The sequence below is a fragment of the Falco peregrinus genome, chromosome 1, assembly GCF_023634155.1.
Source record: "Falco peregrinus isolate bFalPer1 chromosome 1, bFalPer1.pri, whole genome shotgun sequence".
NCBI lineage: Eukaryota > Metazoa > Chordata > Aves > Falconiformes > Falconidae > Falco > Falco peregrinus.
The window spans coordinates 24,493,510-24,511,563 of NC_073721.1; the positions used below are offsets into that span (position 1 = coordinate 24,493,510).

Here is an 18,054-nt window from a genome sequence, read left to right on the forward strand (position 1 = left end):
ATGCTGCAGTGTGGTTACAGCAAAGCAGCCAAGGACTGGATGATGCTTGAGGAGCAGCTTTTCTACAGTAGGGGTCCATGGAGAGATGCATCACGATCCTTAGAGCCACGATGGATTCTTGATTGTTATGAAGGGCCTTCACGAATGAGAAGGAGGATTCAACGTGTGAAAACCCGAGTGGCAACTATGCGAATGAGTAGTGAGGTAGAAAGCTTTTGCAGGAGATGCACAATTTCTCTAACAGTTGCTGGTGACTATACTCACCTCTTTCCTCTGGTTCTCACCACATGACTTGTCAATATGCTGTGTCATGCATAAAGAACCCATGGAACAGGTCTGTTTTTGAGAGTAAGAGGGGCTGCAATATGTTTAGTAGCAACAGAATGATTTTCCCTCTTTCCTGGTATGAGATCTCCCCACACTCCCCAGATGAGAGTATAACCTGATCATATTTTTCTGCTCTTCATATACTGCTTATAGTATCCATCTCATGGGTACAGCGCTTCCCAATACATGCAAAAAGAGTCCAGTTAAAAGGCTGCACTGTCCTGTTAGTCTTACGCTGATTAGGACTGCTAGAGCTGGTGGATGATCGAAAGGGGAATTAGAGTGGTTTGAACTAAGCATTGAACTGTATATGTGGGTTATTTACTAGTGTCTTTTTAGTGTCTAAGTGCCAAATCCTATCCACCAGAAGCTGAAGCATTTTAGTGTATCAGGAGATTCCCATCTCTAGGATATTTTCCGCTTTTATGTGAAGCTTGGATTCTTGCAGTTTTCTGTGGATTGGGTGGTATGTTTTTTATCCTATAACTGGCCTCATGCAGGGTAGTCTTTGAAAAGACAATAGTCCTTTTGCTTAATTGTTGATATTTGTTCCTATATTTAATTGTTCCTTTGGGCCCTTTCAAATGAGTTTATTTGAATTTCCAAGACATTTATTTGCAACATAGCTCTAAATCTGTGGTTTTCTCCACAATAATGTTCTGAGTTCTGTTTACATGTCTGCATATTCCACTTTAGTCATACCTAATCTCTTTTCAGGTTCTCGCAGCAAACAGAAACGAAACAACCCTCCCTACTGAAGTGAATCCAGGTAACCTTTTAGGGATGAATTACACCATCAAGAGGGTGGACACAAACAGCAAAAGAGAATTGAAGTTAGTGTATGGAGTTCCAGGTCAGAATTTCATCTAGTGGAAAAAAACCTTAAGACTCTGGGCTAAAAAGTCACTGTAACATCTGGGAAAAGACTGATGCAATTGTTAAAGGTGATATATAAACTGTCTTCAGAATATGTTGCTCTCTTGTTGCCACCAGAAATTTCTAAAAGCAAAAAAGCTATCTTGAAATGAAAGCTTTGGGCATTCTTGGGCATCTGGAAAGCTCCCAGCTGCTTAAACTCAGAAGGAAAAGTGCAGACTTTCCCCCTGCTTTTAGTAGACCCTCCAGTTCTACCTCTGAAATAGTATTTCAACCTAGGTAATAGATGGCTTAAAGAAGTGGTAAAAGGAATTGTAACTTTCCAAGAATGTGGACAAAATGATGGAGAGTGGAAGGAAATCATCAAGATCAGCACGTCAAATTGTTTCTCAGCTTTTAAAATAGAATTATTTTTTTTTTCAAAATATGATCATGTCAACATTTTTCATTTTCCAAGGCCAGGTTTTCTGTTACGTTAGACATAAAAAGAAGAGGGGCAGCAGGTGGAGTGTAAGGTACGGAAGTCAACAGTTTTTTGCGGGGCTAGAGGGGAACACTGAGAAAGAACTGCAGTTTGGAAATATCAGCCAAGTCTAAGGCTGTGGATATCAGCCACCTGTATGACTGTTACAAGTCAAGCTTCTAGTGTACACTGTTGAGAATAGGAAGTATTGTTGTATACTTTTTAGTGTAATAGGGCCTAGCAAACATGTGAAAGTGGAGCTCGTTGTTCTAGAGTCCGAACAAGATTCAAGCACAATGTAGTTTCTGCGTGAAAGTGGTTACAGTCTACCTCATTAAGAAGGCTGATCATACCCTCCCTAACAATCTGCACTGCATGAATTTGCAAAACTTGGGACAGAGCTTGGGCAAGATATGAGTGTGTTGTCTCTCCTTGGGTTCTCTTGCTCAGTGCATGTTCCCAAAAGACTGCCATTTTCAGTTTTTCCTAATTTCCTAATCTTCAGTGATTTTAGGAATTTAGTTTGAGTTATGACTGAGTGCAGCTACCTGTTTTTAGTTCCCTGAACTAAGCATCCTTCCTTTGCAGTCACAGATTTTACTTCTCTCTTGCCTGTTTTTTTGCAGATAAATACTGGTTTTTCCCAAGGTAGAATAGTTTGGGTGAAAATCTAAATGGCAAATGCTTTTGATGTCACCCGGCTGCCACTAAAACTGCAATCTCTTTTATATTGATATAGGAGAGCTGACGTTAAATGGAGCAGAAAAGGAGATGGATAAGAAGGGATTGGATTGCAACCAGCTAACGTTCTTCCCTGCTTTACATGAAAGTTTCCATTCAGAAGACTTCTTGGAACTGTGTGTGGAGAGACAAATTATTTTGCAGGAGTTTGCAGAGAGTGAAAAGGTAGGCAAGATGAACTAGAAAATTTTCTGTGGGAAGATGGCATTTTAGAGGGTAAATTGGATGTGGAGGCCTATCTGTTCCTTTCAGTTTGGGGTTCAGGTGAATTCAGGTTATAGTAAACATCACTATCTGTTTTCTTAGAACAAGTACAAATTTCCAGCCTCTGTATGAACTCCAGTATAGACTTATTCTTGAAAAGCATTCAACATTAATTTTTTGAAGCAACAGAAAAAAAATTGGACATGTTACCAAGGTAATCTCATACCTGTGGGACAGTATTCTCTGAATTTGCCTAAGACATGGCAAATGATGAGTCTGAGAATTCCTGTCCTGCTTCCCCAACTTTACTCATGCTCAGAGCAATGCCTGGATCAAATTTATTTATTACTTCTGCAAGAGTGTGCCGATTTTGTATAGGTTGCTAGTTCAGTGATGTTTAAACCTCTTGCTGCTGAATAACAGAAAATGTTTTCTTCCTCCCTTCACATGCCTTTTTCTTCTCTGCCTCCCCATGAGTACTGGACAGATTCTTCCTTCTAAGACTGTAAAGACTTTCCCTGCTTCCTGTTTGATGTTTCTATCGTGTGTTATCTAGCCATAACAGTACTGTTCCTTCTTTTTTCTTGTACTGGACTGGATATCCTTCTCCCAGGTTTATTCCCAGCATAAGGAAGAGGCAGGTTCAGGAATACTGGGGGAGAACATGAGCTGTGGAGTCAATAGGGGTAACTCAGGGGGATGGTAACTTTGGTCTGGTGTTCTAAGTTTGATCCTTTTGGTGAAAGCCAGCAGCCTGCCCTTTGCTTTCAGAATAGTCCTCACAACAGTACTCCAAATCAAATCCTTGACACTGGATATGCACTATACATTTTTGTCGTGAGTAGTAGACCTGGCCTTGTCCTCTGACCTTTTGCAGTATGCCTGTTTCTTCCAGTGGCATCATTCCCCTGTCTGGCCCAAGAATCGGCATCCCATAGTGGAAGCCAAGTCGGACTTGAAACATTTAAACACAGCCATCACAGTGCTGTGATAGTTGTACACAGATATAGAAATAATTATTTTATTTTTATGTCTCAATATCAACACCAAATTTTCTTTATGCTTTGCAAGTGGCCAGGGGTCACATTCGTGCTTTCTAACATAATGGCTTTCTCATGCTTTTAGAGCTGTTGATACACTGTCTCTCTACACAACATAATTAATTTCCCTGCTCCTCCTCCTTTTCTCCCCTCCCTCTCCCATATCTCTCCCCAGCAGAAAGAGACAGGCATGAAAATGTGAAGCATGTTTTCCATGCGCTGATCTCATTTTGAGCCTTCAGGCTGTCTGTCTCTTCTCCATGTAACTCCACGGGAAGCCATCAGAAATGCCAGGCATGTTTTTTTCCAGCAGCAGTCACTGTGTTGCTGAGCTGACAGAAGTATTAAAAAAAGCAGTAGGGGGTGACATTAGCTGTCCTGCGCTCACTTAGTGCGCTGTGGTCCTGCCTTGTAAATGGCTGCCTCGTGAGCTATTTGCACTTTCAGCAGGCAACTGGAACCATCTTACCTACTGCACTCACAGAAAAGTCATTGGGATGCTTTGGCAGATACTAGATTGATTTCTGGAACATGGGGATAACCCTTGTCTGGAAAGTGGTCATTGTTTTATAGTGTCACCCAGTGCTTGCTTTTTTTTGTTTTTTTGCTTTTTTTTTCTATTATCATTAAACAGGCACCTTTATATATATTCAGGTATGTGAGATGTCATTTTGCAGAAGCAGCAGATCAAATGCTCTGACGTCTGTTGTTCTAGAGTCTATTACTCAGCAAGTTAAATCAGGAGAATATGGGTGCAGGAGGGGTATTGTTTTGCTAATGTGATCTCGTCTTTTGTTTTATCTTAGTTGAAAAATAGAATAGGAAACATTTCTAGGAATTCCTGTGAAAATAATTCTAAGTATTTAAACAAGGTAAGTTTGCCACTTGGACTGCAAGAGAATGGGACTATAAAGGAGAAAGCAAATGGATATAGTTTGAGTATAAGCTAAAGGAAGCTACTGAGTGGCTAGTCCCTGAAAGTGGGGGCTAATCATATGAGGGAGCAGTTGTGCTCTCTGAACAACACTCAGACCATGCAAAGTTCAGCCTTTAGTTGTGTCCTTTTTTGTCACTTTTTTTACACAATGAACTATGCACAGAGGAATGTATTTCCCAGATTTCAAAGTCAAGCACTGAATTTAGGAAGTGCCAGAAATCAAGAAACTAATGCCAGATCTATGCAATTACAGACCTTAATGACATAATCACTTGCTGATTTTACCATAAGACTATCCCTTCTGCTATTCCAGTACATAGAGTAGAAGGAATGCATACCTTCAAAGTAGTATTTAGTTGTATTGACCATAAGTCTGTTTCTTCCAGCCAGAATCCTTGTAATACATATAACTGCACCTTCTGTGTTCTACAGCTGGCAGGAATGCTATAGACTGCAGTCATCTTCCTTACACAGTGCTAATTCATCACTAGCATGTGTCCATCCTGAGCAGGCTCTATGAAAAAAATAATATTTAATCCTGTAGTTACATGGTAACGCATATACAAAGGGGATGAATTCAGGCTGACTTTTGGGGATATGACTTTGCAATTGTAATAATGCTTTCTTAAATTTTGTGTGACATTCCCAAAGCTTGAAAATGGAAGCCTGTATCAGACCTCCCAAGAATAGCAGGCTAATGTCAGAATCGCTGAAAGTTGCAGGTATCACATTGACATCTGCTGGAGAAAGCACCTTTAGAGCTTTTCAGTCCTTTATAATGGCTTCTGCCAGAATGGCAGCTGGAGGGGATAGTAGGAGTATGTTACAGTCCTGGATATAGGCCTGTCCTGCTAGAGGAAGGAAGTTGCAAAGGAATCGCAAATCTCTTCCACCACGTGTCCCAGCCATGCCTTTGGAAGGGACAGTGTGTTGTGATGAGCACAATTTCTTTCCTGATTATTTGAAGTTTAGCTTCAGCTGTGTTGCCCCTCAGCTGCCCTTGCATTCCTGTTGTTTGAGCTAGCTGTCCCATTTTCCTCCTCACCTACGTAGTGCAGCCTCCAGATCTCAGGATTCTTGATGTCATCCCATTTTCCTTGCCCAGAGAGCCCTAGTCTCTCCTCTGCAGTCACCCTACCCTGGGGGTAGTGGCAGTTCCAGTTACATGAAGATCCTTGCTGTTCTCTTCCTTTTTCTTTCTATACTCTGCACTAGTTCCCCCTATTCCCTATCAGCTTTCAGTGATCTGCTAAAGGCAGATCTAAAAGCCAAAGACTTTGTATTGCAGTGCTGGTGAAATGCACGGTACAGAGGACCATTGTTGCGTTTTGGCTCTATGGAGGTACATAAAGAAGTAAGTGGTGTTCAGCGGAGTTTTAGATGTTTATGGCTCACCCATACGCTAGATGTCTGGAGACAAGTCAGAGCAGCCTGCAGGAGAATGGTGGGCCAGTAGCTGAGATATTTTGTTGCTTTACTTTCTCCCTTACAGATGACCCCAGTAGGGACCATTTGTGAAAGCTGGGCAAAAGGACTGCTCTTGGTGTGCTTGGGACAAATGTGACTTTGAAATCAAAGTTGGGAACTGAGTCACATCACTGCTAAATGTTTGGAACTGGTGCTATATTTACAGTAGTGTAAAACAGTATCGATGTGTATGTGCCCAAAGCACAAGGCAGGTTTTTTTACCTGCACACAAGCTAATGTGTGTAATTCACTAGATGAATATATCAGACTGCAGGTGCAGATTTACAGGTGTTGCTATTAGGGCTGTCCTCTCTGAAGTTACCGAACTGTCATACTCTGGCTGCTTGGTTATACATCTTGCTGAGGCTCCATTGAGGTTATAGTGTGTACAGGTGAAGAATTCATTTTTGCATTTATCTTTAGTATACTGAAACTGTATGTTCATAGGCACGGAAGGAGAGGTTATATGCTATGTGGATGATGTTACAAAACACATGCTGCTGCAGAATTTTGCAAGAGAAATACAAATAAGAACCTGTCCTGACCTAATCTATCAACTTGCTTACCAAAGGCCAGAGCCAGCCCTTTAAATAACCCTGGCTCACCAGCAGAGACAGGGAGATTGGATTCCTATACCTGCAACCCAAGCCCCCACGTTGCAAGATTCCCTCCCTGATCTTTACAACCCTAAAGTAGTCCTGCCAGGTTGTTAATATGTAGTTAGCATGTAAAAGATGAGGAAAATGTTGGAAGGTTTGGGAAGTGGATTTGGTGTAGAAATTCTGAATTTTGTAGAAAAGTAAACCTCTGTTTCCTAGCAAGTAATTTGAGACAGTAAGAAATCCAAGCAGCTAGGGTAATGAATCTGAAGTTAACAAGAGGGCAGGGCCTAGCAGAAATCTGGGCACAATGCCTTTCCTTGAAGGAGGGGCTGGAGTGAGCACAAGAGACGCCAAGAACAATAATAGAAGAGACTAGCGTAAATTAGAGGGAGTGGGATCTGTGGCTGGGAGAAAGTAGCTGATTAAAGAACAGGCTCAACTGAAAGAGGGAGCAGCTGTAAGGTGCAGCTTCTAGGACTGGCAGAATGGTGCAGCAGCTCTGCATCCACTTCATGGAGCCAAAGCTTTTAGAGGCATCGCACACACCTCTTGGCTGTGAATAAAGCAGAATAATCTCAGTTAGAAGGGACCTGCAATGATCATCAATTCCAATTGTCTGACCACTTTAGGGCTGATCAAAAGCTAAAATATGTTATTAAAGGGTTTGTCCAAATGCCTCTTAAATACTGATGAGCTTGGAGCAGTGACCACCTCTCTAGGAAGCCTGTTCCAGTGTTTGACCATCCCCAGTAAAGAAATGCTTCTTCATGTCCAGTCTAAACCTCCCCGTCACAGCTCTGAACCATTCCCATGCATCATATCATTGGATACCAGGCAGAAGAGATCAGCACCTTCCTTTCTACTTCCCCTTCTCAGGAAGCTGTAGAGAGCAAAATGCAAAACACTGTTGCAGGCTGTTTGTATGGGAGAACTTTGATACTTCATCCCAGTGCGAGGATGCAGCAGTGAGGAGCTTTACATGTGATGACATGCAATGGGAACAGGGACTAGCTGTTGTGGCTGAAGCAGGGGACGGGGAAGCCAGGTCCAAATGGCAAACCATTTACCTTTTCTGTGCCTGAGTTTCTCCTCTTCCCTCCCTGCTGCAGGTGCGGAGATTGTAATGGCTACCCCATTGCAGGAAGTAATGCTAAGCAGTAATGAGATTTTTCAGTATGAAATTCTGCCTGTGTTCAGATGGAAGCATCTGAAGAATGACAAAGTGCAGATGATTACTCTCCTGACTTCCCCTATCTGGGTTTCTGCTGCAGTGGAGAGGCTGCTGGGACCCTCTTCCCCAGCCTATGCTCTTCCACGCCTACCCTAGATCACTGAACAACTTTGCTACTAGGTGCAAAGGACAGGGTCTGACTCATGCTGTGTTACACACACACACACACACAAAACAAAACCAACGACAGAGCATCCTTAGCCGTATCTCTGCTGTTCTGGATGTGCTCCTTCACCACACTAGTTTGTGCTCCATGGATACCTCCTAGTATTCTCCCTTCATATCTGCTTCTGGGTTTGTTTGGGTTTGGTGGTGATTTTTTTCCGAGTTTGCCTTGATGAATAGTATCTTTCAATTGTAAGGCTGTAGCTGCTCCCTGGATCTCTGCAGAGCTCCTGACAAACCCCAGGGCCATGACTGCCATCTCAAGAAAGCAGAGCTGATCCCCTAACAGTTGTTTTCTGTAGAATGATGCAACAGGGAAAGGAGCAGGCAGATTTTTCTATAGTTATTCCTGAAAGAGTCATGAGAGCAGTGGGAAGGGCATGAACTTCAGTGAACTGACCTAAGGGGAAATTTAAAGGCTCATATTACTTTTTGGCAGCATTTTCTGTTTGACAGGAGCCTGGAGTGAGACAGAGATGTCTGGGTGTTCAAGAGGTATGAGCACAATCTTACTAGAACTGTCTTCCAGATGCTGGCATCAGCTAAGGGATGCCAGCCTCTCAGGCTGGTGATGGGCTGGGACAGATGGCAGCTTTCATCACAGAAAGCAAGGACAAAGAGCAGTCCCAGTGAGTCTCTACTCATCCTCCTTTTCTCCCAAATATCTGATATTCTTTTCTTGCAGCATTTGGAAAGTTGTTAAAACGTGAGAAGTGGATGTGGAAGAAGCATCTCCCACATGGGGTTTTTGCTGCAGGGGAGGGAGGGCGAGTGGAGGCTACCTGCTTAAAAAGGAATGTGTCCTGGCTCTTCTAAAGCAAAGTTGTGACCAAAAGGCTTTCTTTCTAGTGATTCCAATGGTTTCACTCAACTCTCAGCAGAAGAAATTTGATCCAGTGTTTGTGACAGTTCAGATGTAACCAAACTCAAGCCTAGAGTGCCTACCGCTAAAGACTAGGTCAAGTGGATTTGGTTTCCTTTGGTCATTGAGCAGCTGGGAAGAATGAAGCAACCTGTCATGTATTCTTAAGCTGTGATTAATGAGACGCATGTGTGATGGTTTCAAAGTAAGAGGAGATTTCAACAACAAGCAAACTAACAGTCATTGCTGGGAAGATCTTGTGAGTGGCACAGGGAGGTGGACCTGTATTGATCTCACCATGATAACCCATATCTGTTTCCCTAGCAAAAATTGTAAAAGCAATGTATTTGATTTCATGTACTCCTAGTAATATTAAACTCTGTGACCCCAAATAGCCTTGACCCTACTTTACTGACAGGTCCTTTGTAGCTGATGCACCCTGGGATTCCTCAATACACAACAGAAATGGCAGAAAGAGTACATAACTACAGGTTTCATCTCTGTGATTCCTGATACAATGCTACTTGAATGCATTGCTTTTATGTGTGTTGTGCAAAGTTTTTGTAGCTTTTGCTAAGCAAGTGATTAGAGACAGCTGTGAGTGTTTGTAGGGACACAGGAGATGTGACAATGAGGATGACGAAGGGGCCTCAGGAAGTCCCTAAGCCACTGATTGCTAAGAAGGTAGATGAAGATAAGAATGAATCCATACCTAGCACATTTCTTGCACACTTTCCATAAGCTTCTATTACTAAGATGCAGCATAGTTGTTTATATGGACCTCTGAATTGACTTGGAATTGTCATTCTTTTATCCTTATTCTTTTAAAATGCTATGCTCAGGAGATTGTGTGGCATGGGTAAGTGTGTTCCAGTGAGATGGTTTTGTGACTTAAATTTCCTTGTACTGAATTTTTCCGTTGAGCAGGCCATGCTAACGCTACCAGAGTCTGCAGGAATAGATGGCTAACCTCCTCCAGTGTTTTTGAACACTGTAAAGACTGTTTGCCTGTTCAGGCATGTGATTCCTCTGGAAATCTGGCTCTTGAACTCCAGAGCAGATATGCTTTTATGGCTATTTACTTAAATGCAACTGCAACATTTACAAACAGCTCTTGTGAAAAAACAAGAAGAAAAAACCCCATGCCTTTCAGCTTTAATTTCCTTGTACATCTGAATGAACAGAGCATTAAGAGATTCAGGGCTTTGGGCAATACCTTAGAAGGTAATTATTCAATTATTTTATGTCATGTTTGCTTCATTGATTAATGATTCTAGTGTCTGGTGAACAGGATTCTGTTCTGTTTTGACAGAAAAGGCAAGCTTTTATTTAATCTATGATAATTTTGGGCTGCTTGGTGTTTCAGTGCAAGACTGTAGGTACAAGACTGTCCTGGTGGGGATTCTTCAGTATACCTTTTTGTCAGATCTTTATTATTCACCTGGAATAAAATGAACCCTGTTCTCCAAATGAGAACAACAGATTCATCCCAAAGGCTCTAGTATTTCTAACAGTGCAGATGAGTTTAATTCTGTTGGGGGTGATCACATAAAGTTGAAGAAATGGATTTGGCACTGGTGACTGTTACTGGTTGGATAGTACACAGTACACTGAGGCTTGGAGTGTAAGGTTTGAGATAGAGAGGTACACGCTCTCTCTACTCTCAAGGCCAGCTAACATGCTCTGGTCCTGCCTTAGGTGAAGTAACAAAGTGATTATTTGTGCCAGACCCTATTAGTGATCATGAGCAGGCCCCCTTCACAACCCATGTGTCTCCCAAAACCACACACATAATCTCTGGCATGTGGACTCGGTGTTTGCCTGGGTGGATTTCTTAGAAGTCTGGATTTCCACTTCGTATCCATTTAAGTATTTTACACAACTGCCTGATGTGTATTTTGGAGTGGAGGCAAGGAAGTTGTAGGTTTGGTTCCAGAAATAGTGAGGTAGGAGCAAAGGCAAAAAGCGAAAGACAGTCATATTTACTCTACATATCACCATGTAGACTTTACATGATCTAGTAGAACCAATGTTATTTCTGGGTCAATTTTGCATGCACAAAAATAATACAGGACCTTTGTTCTTATGAAGTTTGGTAGAGGTAAGATCACTGAGACCTTAAGAGAGAAAACAGACTTTGTGATACTTCTCATACTTGTCAGTCAGTTCTCTCAAGAACATTGCACTAGACTGCTGAACCAGCAAACTTCTGTTACGTAAATACCTCTCAGATCTAATCCCTCTCTATGCAGCCCTCTGGTCCTTGCAGTTTCAGATGGGCTCGGCTTACAATATTTTGCACTCGTTTCTGGATTGTATGTGGTTCAGGGTTGTGTTGACTTACAGAAGGAGCTGACAGTGAGCAGTTTTCTTAGTAGATGAGGTAGTATTGGTGTTTAAAACACTAATGCTCCCAAAATCTTGGTTTAGTGTGTTTGAAGGGATTTTTTGCAAGCAGAGGGCGCTTCATCTGAGACTGAGATAGTACGCTGATGATTAGCTCCTGCCTCCTTACCTGGGTGTGTAGGAGATACAAAATTCTGGTCCAAACTGGGCACAGCAATGAGTTGACTTTGATCCTCCCAGTTGACTGCCCTAACCAGTGGACTGCTGTTTTGGAGCCAAGTATATATAGAAGATTGAAGCAACAGAAAAGAAAAATATGGAACTTCATGCCTCTAAATGTTAGGGAAATTCTTTGCACTGAAGTACTGTTTGTTTTACAATCAGAATGTTAAGTTTCCCACAGCTCACACAATTGTCCAGGTCGTTGGGGTTTTCCGGTATCTGTATTGGTCTGCTTCCTTTCTACATCATCTCTCAGCCGTAGAAACTTCCAGAACGGTTTTTATTCTTCATCAAAACTGGTCAATTCCCCAAAAAACTTTTTATGAACTGCACTATATGACTGAAGAACTACTTTGCTGAGAAATTCCCAGTGCTTCTATATTGTGGGTTAGAAATTCCTCTATTTTAAGGGCCAAGTTTATTTGCTCAGGAGAAATAAAAAGAAAGTGAGTCTTGGGATGCCAAGGGAGGATTTTTTTAAAACTATTTCAGAATGTTTAACTAAGTCTTTCGGACAACTAGAATCATAGATGCATATATTTTGATTGGCCTTCTGTATAATATACGAAGGAAAAGTGCCACTGCAAGGAGTTTTGTTACTAAGATTTCTATCCATTGTAATCTGATTCAGCTAGCCATGGTGAGATAGATACCCAGAGTATTAGATCCTTTCCTTTCTCATTGTCCCTGGGATCCGTTTGCAGGATTTTTTCAAGTATAGGTTTCACTGGGATATAAATAAAAATATTTGCCTTTTCTCTGTATTCTAAATATACATATATTTATTATATGCCACTGTTTTTCTGCATGATGTTGTGTCAGTCACTTCTTTCCTCGGTGCTTCAACCCCCTGCCTGTGTAGTATGTATTGCTGTCTAATTAAGTTTTGCAGTGCTAACTCCTGCAACATTTGCAAGCTCTTTTTCTGTAGTATGGTGCTAAATATAGCCACAGATAGATGAGGAAGGAACAGATTTAATGGGGGAAAAAGACATCAGACCCTCCCACTACTAGTACCACAAGAGGAATGTTCTGTCAATCATATGGTGATTTTGTGGCTGCATCCCTATAGACCTGCCAGTCAAGATGGCAGCTGATTTGGAGTGACAGGGTGAGCTGTCCCTGTCTGCTGTGTTACCCACGCCTGGCTTTGTTACCCACTCCTGGCTTCGTTATGCTTACTTCCACGCTAGGTCACTTCAAAGTGCTCTGTGGCAGTTGTGCAGGGGCACACAGCATTGGAAGGAGTGCTGCTCTTTGGCAAAGAGCACTTCTACATCTGTGAGAGCTTTGTGTTATCCCCTTTAGAAGAAGTCTACTGTACACGTCACTGCTTGTCCAGGTGAGTCATTCTTTCCTCCCAGAGATCTGGGTTAACTTCACTATTGGCACATGGATACCTAGAATTTGCACAGACTTTGAGGGGATTTCAAGAAGGATATTAGCACAGCAAGAAGTTTGCCATCCTTTCCATCTCTTCACAGAATTGTTTAACATAACTAACCTAGGTGCTTGTTCACAGGCTTTGGAGGTACAACAAGAACTCCCAGCTCTGACTGATGGAGATGGTGGGCAGTCTAACACAAACATTGCTGGTTTTCAATTATTTTAAACGTCATTAATGTTTCTTTCTGATTGGCTCCCATCTTTTATTCATATGGAAGTCATTACAAGAGCCTTTAGCTTCATTGTCTCATAAGTTTTTTGTTTCTCTGAGACAGAATCATAATTAATATTTGGCACACTGCTATCATTGACTCATGACTTATTGAAACTGGTCAATATTGATAATGAGTTTGTTAGATTTAGCTCTTTGTGCATACTGTGTGCTCATGTGCAAAGCCTGGTGGGATGGTGAGTAACAGTGTTTTTACTCCCTGTCTGCTCTGTATCTGAATCTTACCAAGTCCAATATCAGTCAATCTAATCAATCAACCTCTAATCTAAGGTTCAATTGGACAGGGTGTGATAAAAGCTTAGGCTGTTTTTCTGAGGGATTTTCTATAGGCTAGGCTGTAGATAGCAATTGCCGTACATATACACAAGTAAAGTAATAATTAATTGCTTAATTATGTGTTCCAATTAATTGTTGTTTATAATAGCTGTGTATCCATCTGATGCTTGCCTTTGACCCAAGCTTTCAGGTTCTTCCACCCAGCTCCTTCCCTTGCTGCTTCTCAGACTTCGGTGTGTGCAAAACATTGCTGTCTGCCTATTTGCACACACTATAATAATTCCAAACCTACCCTTAACCTCACAGGCTCTTTATTTTATTTTGAGAAATAGTACAACATCTGCCTTTAGTATTTAGCTTTATTTTCAATTCATGTATGCCCCAGTTGGTCTTGTTATCTCTTAGTATTTTTATTCTTCTTTAGGGAGAACTTGGATGTTCATGACAGTTCTCCTGATCTTTTTTGTTTCAAACTAATTTTTCTTTCTTTATATTTTTCTCTTCCAGCATCAGTGATCCATTTATTTTCAACTTATGTCATAAAGATCATGCTGTGGGAGACCAGATGTGTTCCCGTTATTCATATCATGACATAAAAGAGATTCATCTGATGCGCTTTCTTCTGCAGGTAGGAGCCAACTTGCTCAGTCATTTGAGGGAAAGCTGCAACAGCAGTAATGGCATGTGACTGAAAACTACTTGCACAATTTTTAATAAGACTGAGGAGATTTCTTTGCTTGAGTCCCAAAATGCTTTTGCTCCCATCATTGCTTCATTAGCCTCTGGTAATACAAACTCCTCCTTATATTCACCAGAGTGTTTAAGCACCCTCACTGGAGTGGTTTGCTTACTAGTTGTTAGACTATCAATGTTCTTCACAGATTACCTCAATGTTTTTGAAAATAAGACTGGAAGTCAATTTCCTGGGTTTTGATGCAAGCTTCCAGTAAGTGCCTGACTTTCAGTAATACTCAGCTCCCACAGACTTCAGTAGTTTTGGATGTAAGTGAATTATAGGTATGTGTAACATGCTTACCCTGGGCCTCTTGGAATAACTTTGAAGTTGTTCATGTGAGTCAATAAATGAATCAGAAGTTGGAGCAAAGGATTTGAATCCTCTGTACCTTTAGCTGCACTACCCAGAAGCGATTCATCACCAGTGGCCTGGTACCTCTTTAGTTTTGTCTGCTTTAGATGAGCTTGTGGTAAGAGTCACAGAAGAGTTGTGCCTAGAGCTCCTTGCAGCACCAGAGCCTTCACTTGCTTTAGAGGGTTTTGGTACAGTCTAAAGACTAATTCACAGATGGTCATTGCCAAAAATATGGAATTTTGAAGCAGCCATAACTACTTCCCCGTCATTTTTAATCCATTTTTGGAAGGTTGAGCTTCAACGGAGAATTAAGAAATCATTCAGAAATTGCAAAAGTTGGACAAAATGGGGCTCATTATTGTCTTACATCATGCAGTATGCCACTCATCCATAACTCATCATCCATGACTCAACCCTACGTTATTTTATATTTAATTATATATGCAAACTGGACAATTTTAGTAGGTAAGACTTGTTTCAGGCTATAGCATATCTCAATGGTTAGGTCACTCTCCAAGCATGTATATGAATGTTAAGTCTTGTTCTAAGTAACTTTGTGAAGCTTATTTTCATACATCAGTGGTAAGCAACCTGAGCAACAGAACTGTCACCTTTTCAGTTTTGTGAATAACATCAAAGTTGCCAGTGGCATCTTGCCACCTTCTCATATATTCCCATGCCTGTGTATGCACGGATTTTATTAAACATGTGAAATGGAAATTTTTTATGTGGTCCAAAATGAAAAATGGAGATAAGCAAAACCAGTCCTTGAATGGGCTTGGGGCAAAGGCCGGGCTTGTTGGTTTGAGGGGGTTTTGTGAGGTTTTTCGTTGTGGGGTTTTTGTTGGGAATTTTTTGTTTTATTTTTGCTTTGCCTTAATTAATGAACTGAAAACTCAGGTATCTGTATCAGGCTCTCAAATTCTTGTACTGGGCTTCCATGCTAGAAACCACTTTGAAAAATTATTGCAGAAAAAGAAAACTGATTCCTTGTACTTTCCCTGCTTGACAGGTGGATCAGCTGTTCAGGCAGCTACTGTGCCTCATGGAGCTGATCTGTTCATGAACGTAACCCAGCTCAGAGCAAAGCCCTGTGAAACCACATAGCCCATCACCTGTGATGGTGACGCTTGAGCAGACTTGGTTTGGAAAGCTGAGCTTCAAAGCAAATGCTGCAAGCTGTTTATTGTTGTAGCTGCTCTCATATTACCTTTCTGGGCTATAATTTGTGAATCATGTACAGGGAAGTTCCCATTGTGGTGTTTTTCTAGGTTTGCACTGCACCTGCCACATTTGGATTGAAACTCATGTCTGGGTTCCCAGTCACTATACTTTATAGTTTTACTTAACTGACTTTGAGGGAGAAAAAAGGACCAGTCACTGAGTAAACAGGATTGTGTGGAGACATTCCAGAAAAAGGGGGCGATGTTTTCAACTTTGATTATTTAAAGCTACAGTGAGAAATGTCATAAACTCCCCTTCCTCCTGTGCTGCTTCTAGTCAGCAGAAATTATTTCGGCTTTTCTGTTGTGCCCACTGTTCATTTAGAAAGCAGTATGGTTGCTTTCTGAAAGAAACTATTATTTAGCATCCCCTTTTCGTGTTATTTTTATCACCTAACCAGAAGTTAATTCTACTTATGTCTTGATAGTCATACTGAGATTTCAAGATAAAAATGCTTCAGAAGCAGCAGGGGCAGGTGGGTGATGGAACCAATATCTGGAGTCTGGTTTTGCTTCAGAGAAGCATTTGAACTCCTAGTTAACCCAGTAGGATTATTCCTACAGTTGGAGAAATGGGGAATATTAAGCATATTTTGCTGTACTTCTTCAAACTTGATATGAAGTCCAGGCATTTTTCTTTAAAGCTCTGAAGAACTGGACAAACCATGATGGACTGTGCAGCACTAACCTGTGCTCTGCAGCTCTTCACACTGTAAATGATTTACCTTTCAGGAGATCGCCTTGGAAATATTCTTCAAGAATGGTTACTCCAGATTTCTTGTCTTCCATGACAGTGACCGCAATAAGATATTTAAGAGGTAAGCACTACTTCATAATAACATGTGAACACCCAAGTGACACTCCTGGTCTACCACCCCTGTTAATCCTGGCTTCAAATGTCTGCCTTGTGCTGTGCCAGGAGCTTTTTCTTCAATTGCAGCTCCATAGTCTTTAATGGGTTACACTTAAGCAAAGCTATGAAATTTTCCTTTTGCTGACCTGTGAATTCTTTGGAGCATTATATAGTCATCGATTTATCAAAGGAGTTAATGCATGTGTAGGACTCCTCTAGCACCCAGTGGTATGTTGTACGTCTCTGCATCCCAGGAAATTGCAATTGTAGCTGTGCTGCTTCCTTTCACTGAGATGAGAGCCACCCCCATCTCACCTCACAGTACTGGGTGAGAGAAGCTTTCTTCCCGCTTTCTTCCAACACAGACAGTGTCATTAGATTCTTTAGGAATAAAACATTTTTGTATCTCTGACTCTGGCCTTATCTATGGTGTGGAGTTAACTTTCAACAATGGAATTTTTGTTTAAAAAAGATTTATCCTTATGTGCTTGTCTTATTTGATGGAACTTTAATGTAAGGCTATGGAGTGATTAATTTGCACTTTGTTTTCTTGCTTTTTTTCCTACTGAAGTTCAGGCTGTTGTATTAAGTTTACTTTCACTGTCTTTTATGTAGGAAAAGTACTTCGATACATAGTACTTCTTGTGGTAAATTCTGCAGCCTGGACTAAAGATTGGTACTGTTAATTTCTAAACAATCATAGGAATTCCTTCTGCTCCTGAAATCTCTGAACAGTTTCTAATGGAGTGTTGCTTAAAAAGTCAGCGTATGTTTATCTATCCTTCCTTTCTAAACTGGTTGCATAGTGTGGCTACTTAGAATCACCAGGTTCTGCCCCAGAGCCAGCTGCTTAGTTTAGCCCTTAGCTTTATGGTCTGTTAGCTCTGACAAATACCTTTTGGGGGAATCCTGTGGAGGCAGCTCAGGATAAGGTTTTGGTCCTCAGCTGCCTGTACTGCCCCTCAGATGAAGGTTACCGAACCTATATATTTCAAGGGTTTAGTATGTCTGACATCATAAACCCCCAGTGAAAGTAAACAGGAATAGCTGAGATGTGGGCTGGTATTCCTTTCTGCTCTGGCTTTAATTAATAGAACCTTAAACCAACTGATCATAAGTCCATAGCCCTATGTATCAGTTCAAGGTCCTGTTTCGGAAATAAATTGCTTTTATCCAACGCATAGTCAACTCCATAATGTTAAATGTATGCTTTTTCTGTGTTGTCTTGCATCTTTGTCCTAGGTTAGAGTCTCAGTGAAATGCTGTGGCATCCTTCAGGAAGAAAGTTGCTGTCAGGTCATGATATAGATTATATACATATGTAATGTATACCGATAACAGTTTAAATAATTGTAATGTGACTTTCATATCTCCTATAGATTTTGCTCTTTCCAGCCTGCTTTGAAATCAAAGGGGATAACAGAAGAGTCCTTGAATATAAGGTAAAACAT

At 41.2% G+C, this 18,054-nt stretch overlaps 1 protein-coding gene across 5 annotated transcripts in view; it reads left to right on the top strand.

The window, feature by feature from the left end:
- The window catches only part of WDFY4 (WDFY family member 4), a 144,822-nt gene that overhangs the window by 81,151 nt on the left and 45,617 nt on the right, over window positions 1-18,054 (top strand). For all 5 annotated transcript variants that reach the window (XM_055793251.1, XM_013300522.3, XM_055793252.1 and 2 more), the window contains 7 exons: window positions 1-204; window positions 1,045-1,096; window positions 2,406-2,572; window positions 12,677-12,825; window positions 13,945-14,065; window positions 16,483-16,568; window positions 17,983-18,045. In XM_055793251.1, coding sequence (XP_055649226.1) covers window positions 1-204; window positions 1,045-1,096; window positions 2,406-2,572; window positions 12,677-12,825; window positions 13,945-14,065; window positions 16,483-16,568; window positions 17,983-18,045 — 842 coding nt within the window. The remainder of the gene's footprint in view (window positions 205-1,044; window positions 1,097-2,405; window positions 2,573-12,676; window positions 12,826-13,944; window positions 14,066-16,482; window positions 16,569-17,982; window positions 18,046-18,054) is intronic.